The 20,925-nt window shown below is 37.8% G+C and overlaps 1 protein-coding gene across 1 annotated transcript in view; it reads left to right on the forward strand.

The window, feature by feature from the left end:
- Positions 1-20,925, forward strand: part of MAN1A1 (mannosidase, alpha, class 1A, member 1) — a 110,693-nt gene that overhangs the window by 13,443 nt on the left and 76,325 nt on the right. Inside the window, exon 3 of the mRNA XM_010585848.1 lies at positions 7,978-8,058. Within this exon, the coding sequence (XP_010584150.1) occupies positions 7,978-8,058 (81 nt within the window). The remainder of the gene's footprint in view (positions 1-7,977; positions 8,059-20,925) is intronic.

The following is a 20,925-nucleotide window of genomic DNA, read 5'->3' on the forward strand; positions in this document are numbered from 1 at the left end:
CTTTTGTGGGATCACTGGGGAGATTGGCTCTTCCCTAGCTACAGCTACGCGCTGCTGCGTGCTTCTCTGGTTTTATTTTTTCGCCATTTGCTTTAGAACCTGCACACAGACGGAGCATTCGTAGCTTCCTGAAAGAGTTTCTGTACCACCACCCAACTTCTGCTTTACGCTGGGGAGGCAAAAGCTATCGGTCTCTGCAGCGTGAAGGGTGAACCTCAGTGGATCCATCCTTGGGAAGAGAGATTGGAAGAGGGATCCGAACGAGATGGACGCAAGGGTCAGGAGTTGGGCAGTAGCGGTGCAGGAGCTGAGCCACGTGGCGCGGCAGCGAAGGGTTGGGAGCTGTTAAGTATTGGGATTGATGGTGCTTCGCTTCTACACCCAGGCACACCCCAGCTTCTTTAGGGTGAGAGACTGACTGACCCGTCCCCTCTTCTTCAGCCCTGCTCAACTCCTTTCCCGCAAAAGGACAGTCTTGCCCATGCTGCATACTGGGAACAGCCCTTGGCCTATGTCGTGTCCTAAAGCGTGGCTGGCCATTCTGTGGCTGGAACAACAGGGGCCCAAACCATACCAGAAGGTGCTAACAATTAAATGGTATGTGGGAAGGTGCTTGAATTCATGCCCTGACCCACTGGTCAGCCGTCTGGTGTGGGTGTAGTCAGGCAGGACCAGAGTGGGAACAAGGTGCAGAGCAGGAAGCAAAGTGCTTGTTGGGAGAAGAGGAAAATGGTTTCTTTTACCAGAAGATACCTCAAAGGTGAATTTGGATTCAAGCTAAAATAACGTTCCTGTTGGTTACTAGTGGATTTTGCTTTGTTTGCCTCATCCCTCTCTATTTTTGGTCAAAATGAAGGATGGCAGGAGGTTATGATTGCTCGGTGAGGTGAACGTGGCAGCAGTCTGTGCAATAGCTCTATCTACGTGGATGTAATTTAGTTGACTTCAGTTGACATTTTGTGCGAGCACTGGCTCATCGTGCATTACCTGTCTCATCACAGATACCTTCCCTTGTTAACTGCACAGGATGGGTCAACCTCGGAAAGAGTTGCTGTTTCATTATTTGCTCTTGAAGATGGGTACTAAATGAGTTGAGGAACTGCATGAAGAGAAGGGAATGAGTAAGATGGCAGGGATACATTCAGTCTTGTGTCCTGCTAGCACTCGTAAGAAAAGCTGTTTACAGAGGTCAGTCAGTCACTGTACCCGATTCTATAAGCCACCCTGAAGCTTGAAGGCTTACTTACCAGTTCTGACTTCTGTCTTTTTACTTAGCTTTGCAAATTTGAGTGTCTTTGCATGAAGCTGCACACAAAGCTTCTTTAAATGTAGAAGTTTTGCGTGTAATGTGTCTACTATTTGGGGAACTAGAAAAGAGTGGAAAAAGTATAGAAACTTGAAATGATGTTTATCTCTACTGCCGTGTATAGATTAACATACCCTGTTTCCAAGATCCCAGAATAGCAAATATTATTTGAATCTAATTAATAATGCTTCCAGCATTTATCTTTTAGCTCAAATCTGTCTGTGGTGTGGCAGTCAGTAACAGGACAGACTTTTAGAATCCAGATTGTTTATTTCGAACTTTTAAAAGTTTCATTTACATAAGAACATTTACAAATTTAGATCCTACTACTGTCAAACTGTAGGTATTACGATTGACTTGTAGTTATAATTAACAGTCTATAACCTAATGTTTTCGCTTGGAGGCAGATGGTTTTTTGGTGCTCTCTTCTTGGTGTTTTTTCTCTTTAAGTGAGAAAATCAGAAAGTTTCCTAATATAACAATTTGCAACAGAATGGCTTTCCTATTTAGAAAAAAAAAAAGGCATGTGGGAGGTGTGAGTAAATGGACTTCAAGTAAATGTATAATGGGTCTATGAGGAAGCTTAAGACAGCAGTTGAAAATGGTTCTTTAGTTTGTGGGACTATTTGTTTACTAGTTTGCCACATAACTTGTTAGTGCACTCCAAATGTCAGACTTCAAAGTGACTTGATTTTGTTTTGATTATGAATAAGAAATTATTTTGATGGGCTAAAAGGAGATCCTGCAAATTTGTTATTAAATGCAGTTCTTTTGCTGTGAGAGTTCGTTAATGCCTTCAAGTAACACTTTATTTTTGTTCCTGTTTAAGATCTTGCAGTTTGCCATGTGGGGACTTCAGTGAGGTTAAATAGCATGTTATGCAATAACCAGCCTTTGACACTTGCAATAAAAAGGTTGCTGTAGTTGTTTCCCTTGTCTATAGCAACTGAGGTTTTTAGCAAACTGCCACTAAATTTCATTTGTGAAATATGAATGAAACTTTTTCCCCACAATTGCAATTAATTAAAATCTTGTTTAATTATGGTAGCTTGAAGTGAGCTATGGTAGTACTCTGTGTCTCTATCATACTTCTTGGACTGCTTGAAATTGCTAAGATTTGTTGTTGTTCCCAACTTCCGTGCTTCAACAGGGGGATATTATAATTTAATAATAATTACAAGTTCCTCTCATTTCACTTGAAATGTGGGCCCTTTGTGACCATTTTTTAGTCTAGAATTATATACATTATTCAGCATTGTTCAGTGTAGGGTCCCTGGCGTTCTCTTGCACAGCTTGTAAACCTGCAGGAGACGGGCTGTTTGCGATGGTATGGTATGGTATGTGGGCATGGGGGGAGTCACTATATTCCTTGTACATAGGAGCAATAGATGGAAATACAGATGAGGTGACTGAAATTTTATTACTCTTGATGAGACAAGAACAGGAGAACTGAAGGAAAGAAGGTTTTGGAAAGAATCTGTGCAATAAAGATGGCTGAAACAAATTATTTGATAGGATTTGTGGCCTTATTTGGATCTTTATAAAAATGAAGAGAGTAAGATCTTTATCATATATAGATTAAGGTGACTTGATTATTGTGAATATATTCATCCACATAAAGAGCACACAGTATTTTCTCCAATTCAATTATGAATGGCAGAGCAAGTACCAGTGCTGATGAGTGCCAGGTGGAAGCTGATACTAGATAAATAAAATCGGGTTGCATTTCAAATGTGTTTATAAGTGAGGGTGACTCCCCATGAGAAAACGTAGATGGAAATTGTTTTGGCCTTGGTCTACGAATTTGTGGAGAGAAAGACTTTCAGGAACAAGATGAGTTAAGGAAATGATCCAGAAGGATGTAAATACTGATTTGGGGGAAGGAGTCCTATAGGAGAAGGGCTTCAGGAGAGCCCAGCTGACAGTAGTTTTGTTATTTGAACAGTGCTTTCAACATTAAATGCAACCACAGCTGGTTGAAGCTTCAGTAAGTAGTTTACCAGTTGTAGACTTACCCTGCTGGTTTACAGGAGGGTGATGGAAGTGAAGTTGGTGAGGTGCTGCCGAGATCAGGTTGGCCCTGTCATAGGTTTGCAAATAAAATACAAATGCAAAGTAACACAAAGTAGCTAATGTAACTCTTGGCACTTCAGGTTTTTTTCCCCTGTTTGGTAACATTTGTTGCTTTTTGAAGATGGGGCTTCCTAAGGGATAGTCAACCTCCCTTTCTTTAAAAGGGGGTAGTTTAATAGGTTTACTAGTTAAACCTGTCACGTTCTGCAGCTTCTTGAGTGTTTCTGAGCTACGGTTCTTCTCTTGCTTAAAAAAACCCTTATTTTAATATTTCTCCTTGTCAAGACAAAATGGGGTAACAGTCAGCTGTTTTGTCCTTTGATTGTAGAGACTTGTGTATTTGCATAGCCTGAGTTTGAGAAAGAGCAGTCTCCACCATGTGTAAATAGGTTCACTTTGGTGTTACGTGTCTTGCCAGCATTGTAAAAGATGTTACATCTCTTCATCAAAATAATTTTGTCTTTAGAAGCTAATGGAGGAAACTAGATGAAATTCCATGAAGTTGTCACAGTTTTTCTCTTGAACCATGTAATGGATACATATATTGCTTTTGGTTTTCTATTTCTCCAAGTACAGTGAGCAGCAGTCACAATTTCTCTGGGTTTTGTATAGTACTTGGACTTTCCCATTTATGATTCACTTATCAGAAGATCAAATAGTGAATGATAAATTATTGGTCAAATGTAAGATGAAAGACCAAATTACTCACATACTTCAATTAACATAAAAGCCCTGGAAGTAAAACAAAAATATGTTGTTCCCAATATATATATCACTTTCTCAAGCATCTACATACTTTCAGAATCTTTTGTAAAAAGGGAAGCCTCCAAAATTAGCAGCCAGAGCAAGATGGTATTGCATAGGAACACTAAGGGCTTAGCACAGACATGTACTAACAAAGGTGTTTCATATGTTGTCATCCACAGCACATGGCCATCCAGCCTAATTGGGGTACTAATGAAAAGACTGTAAAATTAGAAATGATATCTATCCAGTTGGTCAGAACCATCTTATATACTTGGGATCTTACAAAAGGAACATAGCAGTCATTTTAAAATAAGAACGACCAGTTGCTGCCTATAGAAATTCTGTTAGATACGACAGAATTAATTCAACCACTTCTCAGATCTACTATGTAATGATACAGTGATGGTTTGAAAGAGAAGGTTGAACTTGAAATAAAAAAAATAAAATAATTCTGGCCTCTTCAGCTGGTAAAGTAGAAACTTTGGGAAGTGCAGATGAGGGTTTTTCCTATATATTTTGACACTGTTAAATGGATCATAAGGTATTTGTGTACAACTGGATCTGTGAGCAAAGTAAAAAATAACATTTCTTAGGATTTGACTGCTGAGTAGAAATATACAGACTTATTTGTGCAAATGGTATGTGGATGATGATTAAAATATGAAAAGAGGGTAATGATCAGGGTGTGGCATCTTAAATGTGTAATAGAAAAAAATTTTAAAAATCAAACCAGAAGGAAGGGTAAAGTTGGTGTAGCAGAAATCTGCTACTTTTAGGACAAGTGTACTTTTCTTAACAGATTCCTTCACAGGAACTTTCCATGTAGAGATGAATGTTTTTTTGACATGAAATTCTAGAACTTCTTTAGCTGTTTTGCAAATTGCTATAATTCCTGTGCTTTCTTAGAGTACTACTAGCGTGGCATAATGATTTTAATAATAACTATGTGTTAAGCATACAGCTTTCAATCTGCCATTAATGAAATGTCTGTCCATTTCATTAATTGCATCTGCTTCAGTGGCTTGTATAAAGATTTTAGTAAGAGGCAACGGGTTCAGAGATGTGTGTAAGTGAAGTACTAGAAATCTGATAACATTAAAAGAATGGTTAGCTTCAGGAAACATCCTGAAAGATCACCACATCGGCAAACGTTCAGGATTACAGTGCAATTAATCTTCGTGGTTCGACAGTAAAATCTTTATTCACATTACTTCAAAGTCGTCTTTTTGTCTATAACTGATTTCCAGAAGCGTGTCAGTGCATACGTACTGAGCTTTTCTTAAAGGGCCTTTGCGTTCCTTGAATGATAGCAATGGTTTGTGAGTTAAGTGGCTGTATTAAATCCAGAAAGGCAAAATGTAAGGTTCTGGAGACAAAATACTGAGCTCACATATCACTCAGTTTACTTTGAGTGATTCAAAATCAAAAAGTAATTTAATTCAGTCCTTACAGGAAACATAAGCGTCTGGGACATCTGATTAACTCATTTCCTTGTCTAATACCTACGTCTTACAGCTTCAACTTTCCCACATCAAAGAAAAGTTCTTGGCATGTGCCGATCCTCAGGACTGAAGTGGAAAGAACCTGAACTTCTGAGGAAGGTTCTCAAGTACAATATTATTTATATAGGAGTTTCAGCTAGCTCATGCTCCAGGGAAGAGAAGCTGCCCCTATCACTGCTTTAATCATCCTTTCTTCAGTCAGATCAGATCAGCTTTTCTTAAGTCAGATCAGTTCTTTACAAGCTGCTTCATGCATTGGATTTAGTTAAGGTAGACTTCTTTATTTAATGTAGAGTTCTTACATGCATAGCCTGCTTAGCAGGTGAACAGCTGTATTGTCTAGTTAGTTCAGATTTCTAGAGGATTTAAATGTTTTTATATCCATTTCCCCAGGTTTACTATATAGCATGGTATAAAAAAGAAACGCATAGAAATGGCACTAGTTAAAGTGAATACCTGTTTCCAGTTAATTCATTCTCCTTTTTGCTGGATTCAGTGAGACAATGACTGAACGCTTTGAAGCAGAAATATCAGATTAATTGTGGAAACAGAAATTAAGCCTCCCCACCCCCCCTCCACCCCCCGTAGTTTCTTTCAGAAAGAATAAGAGTAGACCAGTATTGGGAGAGCAGTGGGTGAGGAGAAACTGCAGAGTTTTAGTACACTTAAAATAAACTTGGAAAAATGTTCTTTTCTGAACAGTGCAAGATAACTTTTTTGGTTTGCAGTCTTAACATGTGATGCCAGGTGTGAGTTTTCAACAGGCAGGTATGTGTGATGGCTTTACTTTGTCTGCCCCTTTGAATTGTGCTTGTGTGTATAAAAAAAACTACACAGGCACACACATACTATATGAATTCTTCATTAATCAGAACAATTCTGTGAATTAAATAATATCCTCAATTTTTAGAGGGGGAGGTGCAGAACAGATTGTAGAGGAGAAAAGTTAAATGCTTGAGGGTAAGTGGACAAGCATTGTAGCAAGTCTGTGAGTGTTTTTTGAAGTCTGTACCTTCACAGCCGATGAAACACTGAACAGCTCTCTGCCATGTGTCTAGCAAAGGCAAAGACAAAGATACCTTTCCTTCATCAAGAGTGCCTTGCAAACTGAAAAGCATGAAGTAATATTTCTAATAAGTAACCTTGTGCTGCTTTCTTCTGCAAAGGCAGTTTACTAGAAAATAAAATCCATAGAAAACAGGGAGCAACTTCTTCGTCCTACATAAACTGATATCTGAACGTTTAAACTGGAAAAGTACAAAAACTAGCTGAATGAGAAAAGCCTGCAAGCCCTTTGGAAGAAAATACCACAGCTCTACCATGCATTGGTTCATATTAAATATAGTTATAGTGTATTTTATTTCAGCAAATAGAAGGTGGAAAAACAACTCAATAGAAGCAAGAACAACCAAGAACACACAAAAGTCAAACACATTATTTATGTGCCCAAAAGCTTAGAAGATTGGCTGCTGAGGTACCATTTTTCTACAGAAATACAAAAATATAAAAAGTAGTATTAACATAAAAAAAGCAAAAACTAAAACTTCGGTAGATCAGCTTTTCAACTGAATGCCTCTTGAGTGGATTGAATGTTGTGTGTTGGGGTAAAATTGGAACTGACTTGGTAAAGACCAAGAGAATGTAGTAATCATGAGACTCAGGTTCTTCATTTAGGTTTGAATTTAAAAAGGCAGAGAAGAATGTGCTTTGAGTTTTGAGATAGATAATGGCTGGATCTATACTGCAAAAGTACAGCAAACCTAGTCTCTATCATTGGTAAAGACCAGGCCAGCTTGGGAAGGGCTGTCACTGTAATCGTGAAGGATCATCTGCTTCATGGTTACATTTTTATGATGAATGTGTAATGAACTCATTCTAATGTTACCCCCCATTTTACAATAACCTGCATTTAGACTGAAGTAGGAGAACTCTTGACACGGTCCTCTGATCAAGAACTTCTCGTACGGCGCCTGAGAAGGGATGGTGTGAGGTTGAGGCAGTGTGGGACAGGATCTGAGAGCGCTTTTTGTGTGTGAGCGCTGAATCATCTGCAAGGAAGTACTTCGATGTGTGGGTTTAGAGAATGCCTTATGTCCACGCGGAAGAGACGAGAAGTTAAACAGCATGAGGATAATGGAGAGGATATTTTGTTAATGTGAGGAAGGGAAGGAAATACTTTAAAATGCTCTTAAGTTCACTTATGTTGGCTTTCCTACATCTTGTGTGTTTTGCTATTTACAGCTGTTGTAGCTTAATACCTGCATGTATGTAAAAAAAAGAAAAAAGCAACCAAACAAAACCATACAGAAAAGTATCAGGGAATAAAACTGTGTTTGTTTATTTCAACAGAATGCTGAAATTTCGGTATTTGAAGTGAACATTCGTTTTGTCGGTGGACTGCTTTCAGCTTATTATCTTTCAGGAGAAGAGGTAAGATATTTCCACACAGTTTATCTGCAATATCATAATCTATACAAGTAGGTAACTTTTAGTTTAATAATATCATTTATCTGAAATAAACTTGTTTAGAACTTTGAAAATGGCTTGTACAACAGACACCTGTCCAATGCGTTTTCTTGCTTCTATTACTGTTGCTTTGCATAAGTCTTAAAACTGTTACTTCATGCAAGTGTTAAATGATTTTTTTTTTTCTTTTTTTCTGAGTTGAAACAGTACATTCTTACCAGGCTTTGTGCTGGAGTGTGTAATTATGTAGTTCCTATGCCATGGTAGTGGTAGATTTGGTGCATCAGCTTCCTGCTTCACAAATTGATTTCAAGCATATGCTTTAACTCCTATAAACTACACTTCTGTCGGCCTTCCTGAACCTGAATCTTCAACTCACATGGAAAAGACATGCTAAGAACGAAAAGATACCTGGTAAACCTATACATGTGAATGTCTTTAAAGCATTAATATCCTATTAATTTCTATTGCCTGTCATGGTTTCTGGAGAGGGTGAAGAAGCAATTTCATCTAAGAGCTTTGACTAATGCAATTATTTCTGTAATATATTTGGAGAAGGCTATACTAAGTCACAGGTACTGTGATATTTTAAATTTTTAGCTTGGCACTTGAAAAGTCTTTAATCTTATTAGTTTAAATTCTTGTTCCTGTCTCTGGATTATAATAGTATTTTACTGTAGGATTAACACAAGTTAATACTCTCTAACTGTAAGTTGAATTTATCATAGGATTTCTTTAAATCCAAAGCAATGACTGGTGGAAACTCCACAAAACCCTGAAGATGTGTAATTTTCTTTAACATGTAAATTTCCCAAATACTGGGTAAAGCTCTGTTTTGAAACTGTCACTTTAAAGTAACTTAAATGTCGGGTTTTGTTAAAATTTATCATTATGTTAAAGCTGTCTTAGCAGGTACTATTGGGTCATGTACCTGACAAAGCAGTTATAAGGAGACAATGTTCCTCCGACATTCTTGTCTTAAGCAGACTTACCTGTTTATTTCCCATGGTCATGTCCTGAGCATAGGTGGTACTGAAAAGCCATTAATGTTTTAAAATACACAATTTTTTGTATTTTAACTGTCTTATAATTTTCTGGAAAAAGAAAAATCACCCTTAGACCCATTTCAAATTCATGCTTAACAGTAATGAAAAAAATGGAGAGGTGCTTGGTAGCTGGTTTCTTGATCTTTATTAAATATTGTTTTACTTAATGTTTCATCTCCAACTCTTGAAGGAAATCACTTGTCCTCCTACAGTAACTCAGCAACCAGAAATAAACATATCTAAGGGTGTCTAGAATTGAAAGCTTTTCCTTCTGCAATTAAATCTTTCACTGCAGATCTACTTCTTGCAAACAAGAGTGAACTTTTCCAGTAATAACCTATTGCTACATTTTAATTAACTGGTTCTGACAGAAGCAGGGGATGCTTCTTGGCAGACAGCGAGCTGGTAGAGGAGCACATATGAGCCTTTACATCAGGTGGCCATTGTCTGCCAAGAAATGCCTGAACCATTTGTGATCAGTGCCGTTGATTTCATATATATGTTGATGGTTTATATCTTGTGTCGGTTAGCGTGCAGTCTCACTTTCAATCAGTGCATATAGTTTCTCCTAAATAACACCTAGTCATTGCTTCTCAACCATTCCTTCATCTCTAGAGAGGCAGTTTTACCACCACCTCTTGGACTAGATTGGTCGCAACACTGGTGTTCAAATAAAACTCTTGTACAAATGTGATGAGGAAACATTTAAAAGAAAGTGTTTCACACAATGGATAATTAAGAGGAACTCTTTGCAGTGGAATATTGGTGATACTGGATGCTAGTGTCCATGCTAAAAATGGATGGAGTCATTAATGAAAGTAAAACTTGCTCCTAAACTCAAAGATGACATGTATGATTAAGGAGGGTCCTGAGCTCTTGCAGGCTGGGAAGGGCACTGCCCATGCTTGTGGCTGGTTTTCATACTCTTTGATAAACATTTGCTGTCCAAGACAGTGATGTTCCTAAACCAACAGTTGTCCTAGTGGCTTAGACAGTGCAACTCGGCGTGCTCTGCCTTTATCAGATTTGGGGAAACCTCCCGCTTCATCTCCTAAATGCAAGATGCTGAAGCCATGGCCAGCTGCTTTCCGTGGGAGGAGCAGGATGCAGCCCTTCGGGGGACGGAGCTGCGGTGCAGCGGTGTGAGATTTCCTATCTTGTGTGGGTCTGTCTTCCACTGGTGCTGCTGACAGGTGTGGGAAGAACTGAGGGCCCCAGAGGCTGGCTGCCACCATAGAAAATACAACTTTAATCATATAATAATAGAATGTTCGTCCATTATATTAGTGGGCGTTCTGAAAGGGGTGGAAAACCTGTGTGCAGGCTGTTTGGAGGATTAAGCTTTCTCAGTTAAAAGCTCATTTAATTCTTTGTCAGATTAACTATTTAAAAATCTTATATATGCTGTGCTCACTTGTCAATATCCTAATTAAAGAAAGCTATGTTTCAGTAAAAAGGGTGACGGAAATAATTATTGTTTGTACTGCAGAATTACATTTCCATGGGTAATGATCCAAAGCTGCAACACATTGTATGTTCCGTAATCATTTGTAAGTCTAACTAATCATGATTAAGGAATATCCTATCATACTGAGTACTTCCTAAAACATCCTGCTCACTTAATAGTTCATTTAGATAAAGGCACCAATGTGAATAATTCTAAAAACGAACAAATTGAATGCTTTGTCTCTTGGTAACTGTGTGTGGTGCTCGCTTGCAAATAGAGCTATGAGATGCATTCTATTAAAGTTCCTACAATTTCTGCCTTACCTGAATTCATATGAAATACCAAAGAGTGTTAGAAGAGTGTCATACACTTTGTCACATCTTTTTTTTATTTTATGATTGCTATTTAAACCCAAGCTAGAAAGAATTCCAGTCAAATATCAAACTTCATTTGTAAAACAGCTACAAATGCCAGAAAACTTCAAGATGAGTAACTTTTTTAAGGACTGCTCTGGGTTTTTTTTTGTTTGGGGGTTTGGTGGGTTTTTGTTTGTTTGTTTTTTGAAGTCCCTCATAGTAATATTGCGTGTGAATGCTTCCATGGTATTTTTCCATGAGTCAGTGGCTGTAAGGGATTACTAAAAGTAAACCTGGGTCCTTTAAAGCACTGATAGTGTTGATTATTTTGTTGTTGTTTGTATGAAAGCATCTGGAGGAGCCTGTAATATGGTAAATTTAACCCATAGGAACAGGACAGATTTTTTTGCAAACTTTCTTGATCGTTTTGCTTAAATTAAACCTGAATTCATGAGTGGACGTGCGATTCGTTTTCTAAGCAACTTGGTATGCAACCTTTTTTGGTTTTGTACTGGAAAATCACATCTAGAAAGGGAGAGATTTGTTTTACAACTGCTTTGCTGTACTTACCAGAATTTTACATCAGACTAGTATACCAAGGGTCAGGAGTATTGTATGCCATAGGATCCCCTGTTCTGCAGACCCAGATAATTTTTTTTTTCTCTTGCTTAAAGCACACTTCCAAATGTAGTCATATAAGGAGATAATATGTTAGCTTTTGGAGGAGGACAACACTGTATCCTCTAACAGCAGCTAAGACCCTTTTGGAATTCATGGAGATGACAAACATTATTTCTGAGCACTGTAATCTTCACTGTTGGGAATAACTCTGATACTGGTACTGAAAGTCATGGTAAGTGTATGGCACTGCTTGTAGAGAATATACAAACCTAAATACTGATCTGACTAGCTCTTCTGGTTTACTGATAGGTGTTTCTTATAGGTACTACTAAAGTTTTGTAGTAAGGGGACTGTTTTACTTGAAGGTTGGTTTCACAGTCGGAATACATTGCATAGGCAGAAATGGAAGGAGCATTTAGCAATTGCTGTTTGTATGAGCAGCAAAAAAGTAAATCCAAAATGCTCTGAAGTGAATAAGGAGAACGTGAGTTTCAGATCCAGCTGGTAAGCTCCCAGATTCCTTCGAAGCTTTCCGTTTTTTGAATGGGATGAGTAATTTTTTTTTTTTTTTTCCCCCTAGAGTTAAAATATTTTGGATTCAGCAGCTGTTCTTCCTGCACAATATAACCTTCTCTTTTCTAGGACTAAAGATAGTTATCTTCACTGGAGGAAGACAAAATAAAGTTGATAATGATGTTCATATTGCCATTTCTATCCATGGCATGAAGCAGAAATGTAACAGGGTTTTTTGGTGGTTTTTTTTCCCTTACTTTGGCAGTATATATTCCTGTTTGAAGGAATTTATTCTGATCAGGATGAAGGAATAAAAAACCACAACAAACTATTCTTCATCATGATAAATGTTGGACTTTCTGAGTTTCATCTATTACTGTCTACCAACTGTTAATTAGAAGTAAAAAAGAAAAAAAGAAGGAAAAAAAATAGTGATGACATATCACCTAATTAGTTTATATCTGCATTTAGAATAGGAGTTACAGTGCCACTATTCAGCCTCACTTGATGATCTTGGCCTCCTGTCTGACTTCAGACCTAATCATTGCCGACTTAAAACAACCATCCATCAGTGATGGTACTGCTCTCTTACTAATGAGGAGCAGACATGAAATAATGATGCAGATGGTATTGATCTAGAGCTGCCTTTGCCAGGCTGACCACAAAACATTGCTGACTTCATATAATGCTGAGACATTCTCCAGAATTTAGCTGTAGCTATTTTTATCTGGCTCTCCCTCTCTTGTAGAAGTCTCCCTTCATAAAGAATATTTAAATTCCATAAATACAAAAAAATATAAGTCATTATTTAGCAATCTTGAATAGTAGGAGGATGAAGTTTTTCACCTATACAAAGGTATTGGCCTATTTCTGCAAATCAGGAATGTAAGTTCTAGTATAAGATGCCTTGGGGATCTTATCTCACCAGTGAGAGGATTGACCGCATGTTTTATCTCTCGCTTTTCACTTAACTTGACACTAATTAACAAGAGGACTTTTCCTTTTATGTCTTGGAAGCTTGATTTCTAATGCTGTTTGAAACTCCAGGCATACTGTATCAGCTTGATCAGTTCTGTGTGAATGCCTCTTAACTCCTCCTGAAGCATCTTCACAGACTGGCAGCAGAATTCCCTGTTCGGTAGGAACTAGAAGACTGCAATTGCCTGTAGTTTTCTGCAGCCCCGTTTTCAGATTTGGGTCCTGCTTGCCACCTACCATCCATCTGCTGCCACTTTACATGATACAGCAATACTTCAGTGGTATCATGTTTTAGTTCTTTTAGAGCTCTGAAATTATCTTGATGATTTGTTTCATTTTTATTGATTTATGATTTTTTTTTTTTTAACTTCCGTATTTCATAGAATCCTGGAGTCGTTCAGCTTGGAAGGGACCTCAAGAGGTTATCTAGTCCACCCTCAATATTGGGACAGGGCATTAGGCTTGTCCTTTTAAAAATCTCCTTGCATGGCAATCTGCCTGTGTTCTTCAAGACTCGACATTGGGGCAAATTTAGCTTTTCTGTAATGACTTTGTTTCGTGCACTGTGCTCTTTTACACAGACATCTCTTAATTGTTCCTCCTGGCTTTCTAGCAGGCCTCATTTCTCTTTTTTTTTGTTGTTGTTTTTTAACTTTAAAAACTTGTTATTCAAAAATTACTTTTAGGCTGACTTAATAGTTTTTCATTTAGCTTGTCAGACATTATCAATTTCTGTATTCCTTAATTGGACTTAATATACTCTTGCTTTTAATTACCTTCTTTACAGTCACACCAAAAGAAGATAGAAGTCATCTGAGCCTTTTGATTTGTGAGTCTTGTGAATGTGAACCTCATCTTTTATCCTCCAAGTCATCTCTAAGCATTTTACCCATTTGGCTGTTCCTTTCTAAGGTCATTTCAGGTGGTCTTCTTGATTCCCGTTCCAAACATAAACATTACCAAAGTGAACCTTTTGTTTGTAGCAGCATGTTGAACTGGAGCATGTGGCCTGTTAGACAGTAATATGTTAAACTAAATCAAGAGCTACTTTTTCTCATACAGACTCTGAGTTTCTGCAAGAAGCTGTCGTTGCAGTGTATAAAAGCGTGGTTTATATCTGCTCTGATGTAGCACTTAACAGCCTACTCAGGAACAGAGAAGGATTTAAAATCTCCTCTGCTTCCCACAGTCACAGTCTGTAATCTCCATTAGTATTTCAGTCTCTTCACCACCTTTAATAGATCTAAGGCTGTTCTCTTTCTGTGCTAGCTGCATCAAAATGTACTACAGAATCCCTATGGATTCACATTCTGAAAATAATCTCGACTCTTAAGATTTTCTTTGATGTAGATTGTTCTTCTGCTGTTGCAAGCAGACTGCCCTTCAGTCTTCTGTTTCTGTCTCTTAAGCTCCTGCAGTGCAATTATACTGTCACTGTTGATGAAACCCATCTCTGTTCAATAGGTTCCCTATACTCCAAAAGCTTCCTCTTTCCTAATACTTCTGTCCCCTTTCTCCCAATGCTACTTGCTCAGCTGCTCTGTGCAACTCTGCCTCTCCAGCTGGCCCCGCACATAATTCTGAGGAAACTTCAAAGAACAGTGACAGAGATGCTGATTTCCGGTCTTGCACTTAATTCAAATTTTGCTTTGTGGTTTTCCTTCTCTTGCTTCTCTGCTTTGGAGTTACTGATACCATGTATATGTACCCTGACGGGGAACTCCTACTCCTACTATATATATTCCTGAGTATAGGAATATATATTCCTGTATACCGGGCACACAATCGACTGCCATCACCAACAATTTTTGTGCCTCATAATAAAGACTCTCAGGCTGCTTTACTAATATGAAGTGAAACTAGTGGCAATATACATTGATTCAGTGAACTGCTGTCTGCAGGAGTTCAGCAGTGGGTATGTTTCCCTTTCAGTGTCACCAGCGTGAATATCCGTAGCGGGGGACAGAGGAGCTATGGTGATAGCCTGCTGCAGCTGCCATAACTAAGCCTACTGTGAAACCAGGAGTCAGAGCCCTGATTTTGGCCTGAGAAACATGAGTTCAGAACTCTGACCTGTACACAATCACATTCTTCACTTTTAGTGTTTTTTCTTTTGCATAACTGAAAGGAGTTTGTTTGTTTGGGGAGTTTTTTCAAAACAACAAAAAAATTTAGTTTGTCCCATGGCAAACTTACTTATCACTCATTACATTAATTTTAACAAAAGTCCCTGCTCGCCTCCAGGCTACTACAGTCTGATGCTAAAGCTGGTAAACTGTTAGAAAGGAGAATGGATGATAATGAGAGCTAAGTAATATTTGATTGTGCTTGTAACAGCTGGTGTGTTTGACATGAGCTCGTGAGCTATATTATTAAGTAGAATTCAAGCAGCTGAGAGGGAGCTGGTTGGTTTGTTCTGAGGATTTGGCTCTCAACCAGCTCCTGCAGTTTCACTTGATTGTGGTTCTGCAGAACAGTTGGAGAGGGCACGTCTACCAGAAATACTAGTGTGGGTGCTTTCCTTTTGAGCAGCAGCTCTAGATAGACCCAAAAGAAGAATTCTTTGCATGTGGTTAATATACTATACAGAAGAAATGATACGCTATTAACAGTCTGTCCAGAGTCACCATGCATCTGCAAAGGAGTTCAGTTTCCAAGACATTTGTCTCTTTTTGTTTATCTCAGTATTCAGTTCTGTCATTTTGCAGCACCAAATGCAATTGCAATAATAAAGAAGAGTGAAAGGAGAGTAAAAACATATTGCCCAAAGAGTTGGTGGGATTGTCCTGTTCTGCAAATTTAATAGAAAATCTACAATGTGTGGTTAAATATAGGGTCCTGTGGAGCCAGTTGCAACCAGTGTTGAGATTGTTGCAAATATACTTCCCGTATCTAAAGAATAATCCTTAAGTGTAACTTTACAGCCGAGAATTTGACTTATTTCTGCAAATGAAAGCAACATAAAAATATCTCAGTTGGGGCTGATAGTGGGAATAGATCAGCATTAATTTATCCTCCTTTAATTCTAGGCTATATAAAATATTTGGGAAAGTATATTCTCTCTGTGGATGTATTATAAAAGTTCAATTGGGTGATAAGTAACAAATGTTATTGAATTATTGTACTGAATTTTTTTCACCAAAAAGTACAGGTGAAAGTAGTATGTACCTTCATTTTACTCTGGGCATGGAGTAACTCTTCATTTCTTCATCTAAATCTTTCACAACGTATAGCTAGTTTATGTAAGGTTCCATTTTGTGCTTATGTCTCCACAGACTGAGTCTGCTCCAGAGGTTATTTTTCATTAAGTTGGGAGTTAAGTAGATGAAAATGTCTTCTCCTTATTAGCTTAGAGAAGATAAAAGCATAAACCATCCAGCAGGAGATTCCTGTGTTTTTCATTCTGTTGGCGACTACTAAGGCCTTCCATGAGATTCCCAAATCTGATTTTAGCAAAGAATCCTTCTACTTTTTTATCTTTTTCCAACAATTTAAATTGCTTCTATTAAAGAGTATGTAAGCATTAATTATTCTAAGTATTTTAAATACAAATCAAGTGAATGGAAATTTATGATGAAATCGGGAAAGTTCCTCATCCAATTTGCTGTTTGAAGGATCGGATTAGAGATTCATTACAAAACACCACTTTGTGCCACATACAAGTCCTGCTGCTTCAAACTAACTGAAAATCATTGAGAAAATTGAATGCCTGAAGTCAGAAGCAGGCATCATTGCTATTCTTGCATGCCCTTCATGTCTCCAGCAATAGGGTACGGACAATGGCATCTGCTGCAGAAGAAATAAACTCTTTTAGTCTCCTTTGGATTTAGCAATACATCTTGCTCAGCAGATGAAACCCCAAACAGATACAAACAAGGTTCACTGGCTTTCAGTTAGCATGAACTCTTGGGATCAATTTATGGAGAGTGCTAATTGGCCTGTGTATTTTTTTGGCAGGATCTATTGTTTGTGATTTTCAAACAACAGAAATCTGAAAGATTTGAAAGATGATGAGGGAGCTTTTTCCCAGGTCTTTTGGAAATTGCAGGAATCCACATGCTATTCATATGCCATTTGTTTGTAAAAATGCAACAGTTGAATAACGTTGATAAATGTTGTGATTGATAAATGAGTGCAGTTCCTGTCTATCCCATGCCAAAAGCTTGCCTCTGCCATACGCAGACTGTATTTGCACCCTATGTGCAAATGATTGAGAATGAATTTGGAGAAGATGTTCACATGAAAAATTCCGTGTAGATTCCAGCACAATGGATGCCAAGGAGAATTTGGGGTTTTGGCAGGTGATTGCCCCTAAACAGAGCTGTCATTAAGCATTTGAAAGACAAATCTTTGTTTTCCTCGAGTCAAGGAATATAAGGGCTCATTTTGCATAGGCCTAAGTGCACAAAAACGGACATACTGCAAACTGTTCATAAGCCAAAGACTGAGAAGAGGGTGAATAAAATCACTTCCATGAAGATTTGAAAGACGAAAAAGAGGAGTACTACGTAGTGCCAGTGCTTCATATAACTCTTACTTGCTGTCCTCAAGGAAAAATAGTTTAGGGTGTATTTAAACAGCAGATTCAGTTTCTTAGCTCACTGTTTACATTGCAAGTCTTTTGTCAACAAGTATTATACTTTTGTATTCCCACAGGTGTTGGCTGCTCAGCAATCTTAATGTTTAATTTCCTAGTAAAGCATAAGATATAAGAGAGGGCAGAAGGTGGTAAGATATTCTGAAGAACTTTGATTTTGTTTGATGTGTTCAGCTCTGATATTCTTCAGTCAACACCTTTGATTGCTTACATTAACCCACCTGACCTTGATAACTCCTTCAAATAGTAGCTAATTAAGACAGCACAGTATGCAGGGACTCTCGTCATTTGGCTACATGAAGGCTCAAAAGCTTATTTTAACATCCAAAAAAGCCAACCTTATGTAAACTGACAAAACTCTAAAGCAAACAAGGAAGATCATTCCAGCAGCAGTGTTACTGAAGTGGAGTCAACCTTCAATTAACAGAAAGCAATCTTCCTTCTGGCATCGAGGGCCAGTTCCGTTGTTTCTTATGATTCAGATGCATTGAACTACTGAAAAGGCTCTGTAACTGGTTAATCTGAAGAGCTAGATGTGTCTGATTTGTTTCTTTTCTTCAGCCTTTAGGCAGTCTTCTGCTTTTGCAGGCTAAGCAAAATAACCACACTAGGTTTTTTTGGAAGCTGGTTCAGTCCAGTTAGTGCTTTAAAGTTGTGTTGTCCCTTGGGGGGCAAGCTGTCCTTAATTTTTGCAAGCATGACTAGATAATTTTACAGTCCAGTAGATCCTCAGCATCATCTTGTGAAAAGGATATGCTGTGAACTTCATTCTCTTCCATTTTTCTTTGAAAACTCTTTTTTGTTTTCTTCAAACCAACAGCTGCAGAACAAAGTCAGCAGCTCACAATGATGTTTCTTAAAGGATGCTATTTTCCCCAACTTGTTCTTAAAAAACACTATTCATAGTATACAGACAATTTCAATCTTTTTCCTTTTATCATGGAAAACCAGTGAATAACTTGAACCTTCTCATCAGCATTTGCTGCTTGTAGGGTACGTCTTACAAACATCATTCAGTCTGTGCTCAGTCTTTTCTCTCCAGAGTTGCTTTTATTTCCATTTATATTCTAGAGGGAAGAGCAAATAATCTTCTTGATTCCAGGCAAGATCAATAACTGCTGAGATGCTCTGGGCAAATGTTGCCACACTGGTGCGGGAGACTTAGGATGGTTGGTACTCGGCACATCTGGGCAGACTTACTCTGATGTTAAATGCCATCAGCCTTTCTGATTTGCTTGAAGGTTATGTGTTAAGTTAATACAGTTATCAACTGACCCAAGGCTAAAAGTAAAGGCTTACTGAGATAGCAAGAACTCCTCTGTGCTCAACCAATTTTTTCTTGATGGACTATGACAGTTGGTGATAGAAGTAATGAGTGTAGCTGGTGCTAAGATGCCCCTTTTCTAAATCATACTTTTAAGACTTTTTTTATATCTAGTTCCAACTTGAAATTACAGTTAAGATACTGTAATGTTTTAATTTACATACCATCAAATATAAAAACAATTTAGTGAAACTTGTGAAGTATTTTCTCTAGGAGTGGCTATGCAAAGTGTTCAAAGAGTAAAATAAGATGCTAAAGCCGTGTCATGAGTTTTGGTAAAAACAGAAAGAGTTTACACGACTGTTATGTCTTTTTTTTCTTTCCCCTTGCTTGAAGTGGGGGGATGGAAAGCAATGTAATGGTACCTATATATGCTAATATGCATACTAAAAATCTTTAGGAATACTTGTAACCATTATTTCCTCCAAATATACGCTGCGTTTAAAAATAATGTTAATCTTGTTAATCTAATGGCTGCTTAATTATAGCAATGATTTTGAGGTTTAAATGTAAAAAACAAAGTTTTAACTGCAGGGAATTCAGAGAAGCGGTTGAATTGTTCATAAATTTATGACTTGCTGGCAGCACTGCTCTTCAGTCAGAGCACTTGTTTCTGACTCTTAAGAATTGGAAATGTCTGCTTGCCTTCTTGTAGTTTAGTCACTTTAGTTTTATGGCTTGTCCAGTAAGAGAAATAGTCTTACAGTAAACAGAAAGGAATTGAATTAGCTTGCCTGATGATTTAACTTACAACATAAAAGCAGCTTCTTAAATCATAGTTCTTCTCTCTTGAAGCCTCCTGTTTGGCTTATATAAGAAGAACTACAAGAGAGTTCACATTTCTTATACTTAATTTAAGGAAAATACACAAGCACTTTATTTAGGCTCGTTTTGGATGTGCCCATTATTCATCAGACAATTCAGTGACTATGTCTTTCAGAGAAATCTCAACAATAAGAAAGAATGCACTGAGTTAAGAAACCATCATCATCTTTTGCTGCTGTACAAAAAGTTTTTTCTTGTTACATTACTCATATAAAAAGCCAGCTAGATGGTGTGTCAGAGGTCCTGTGGAGGAAGGAACCTGCAGACCATGCTGAATTTTAACATGTTCCTCTCCCCTGAAAAATAACTTCTTAGGAATGCATCATCAATGCAACTGCTAGTGTTACAAAACTCACCTGTCATGGAGTCAAGCTAAGCTGTTTGCACAGTTGCAAATCCAAGCTGAATTTACCCAAATGGCACCTTCTGGATCCCATTGTTTTTAATGGAATTTACCAAAATAAATGAAAGAAGTAGTTTCTACGATGTTAGCAGTTGTGACGGTTATCAATGTTTACTTGTAATCTGAGAAACCACTGAAACATTAGGGTTAGAACAGATAAAACTCTTGGTTCCTTTTCCATATATGTAAAAGTGAAACAGAAGCTGTAGCTGCTGGTGGTAGAGAAAGATCAATGAGAGAGTTTTATGATCAAATGTCTTGTTCCTAAGTGATCCATGCTGTAAATCTAACAGAGTGACAGTTGGCGCTGTCTTTGTACTTGTGATCATTTTACTTTTTAAGGTATTTATGATGCTTCTAGTATCTGAGATCACAAAATCTGGAAATTCCTGTGTTGGCTTAAATCCTAGTATAATGATTAAAAGAAGCACTTTACTGTTTAAACATGGGACAGCCTTAATATGCAACATTAATTTTCAGTGAATACTCATTGTATTTGATACATGTTTAAAGAGTAGAAGAAAAACCTCCAGAAGAGTAGGTTTTAATCTGTTATTCTTGTATGCATGAACACATCAAATTAATGGTCAGTGGAATTGCCCATGTGTGAAGAGGAACAGAGGATCTCTTGTAAAGGGCATTAGAGTAAACTTTAATGCAAATGAGACTCCTTAAGCTTTTTGTGTTTAATGAAGACTGTATAAAGCCTGGAACTCTGTAA

This window comes from Haliaeetus leucocephalus, unplaced genomic scaffold (assembly GCF_000737465.1).
Source record: "Haliaeetus leucocephalus isolate CR32 unplaced genomic scaffold, Haliaeetus_leucocephalus-4.0 Scaffold130, whole genome shotgun sequence".
NCBI classification, from domain to species: Eukaryota; Metazoa; Chordata; class Aves; order Accipitriformes; family Accipitridae; genus Haliaeetus; species Haliaeetus leucocephalus.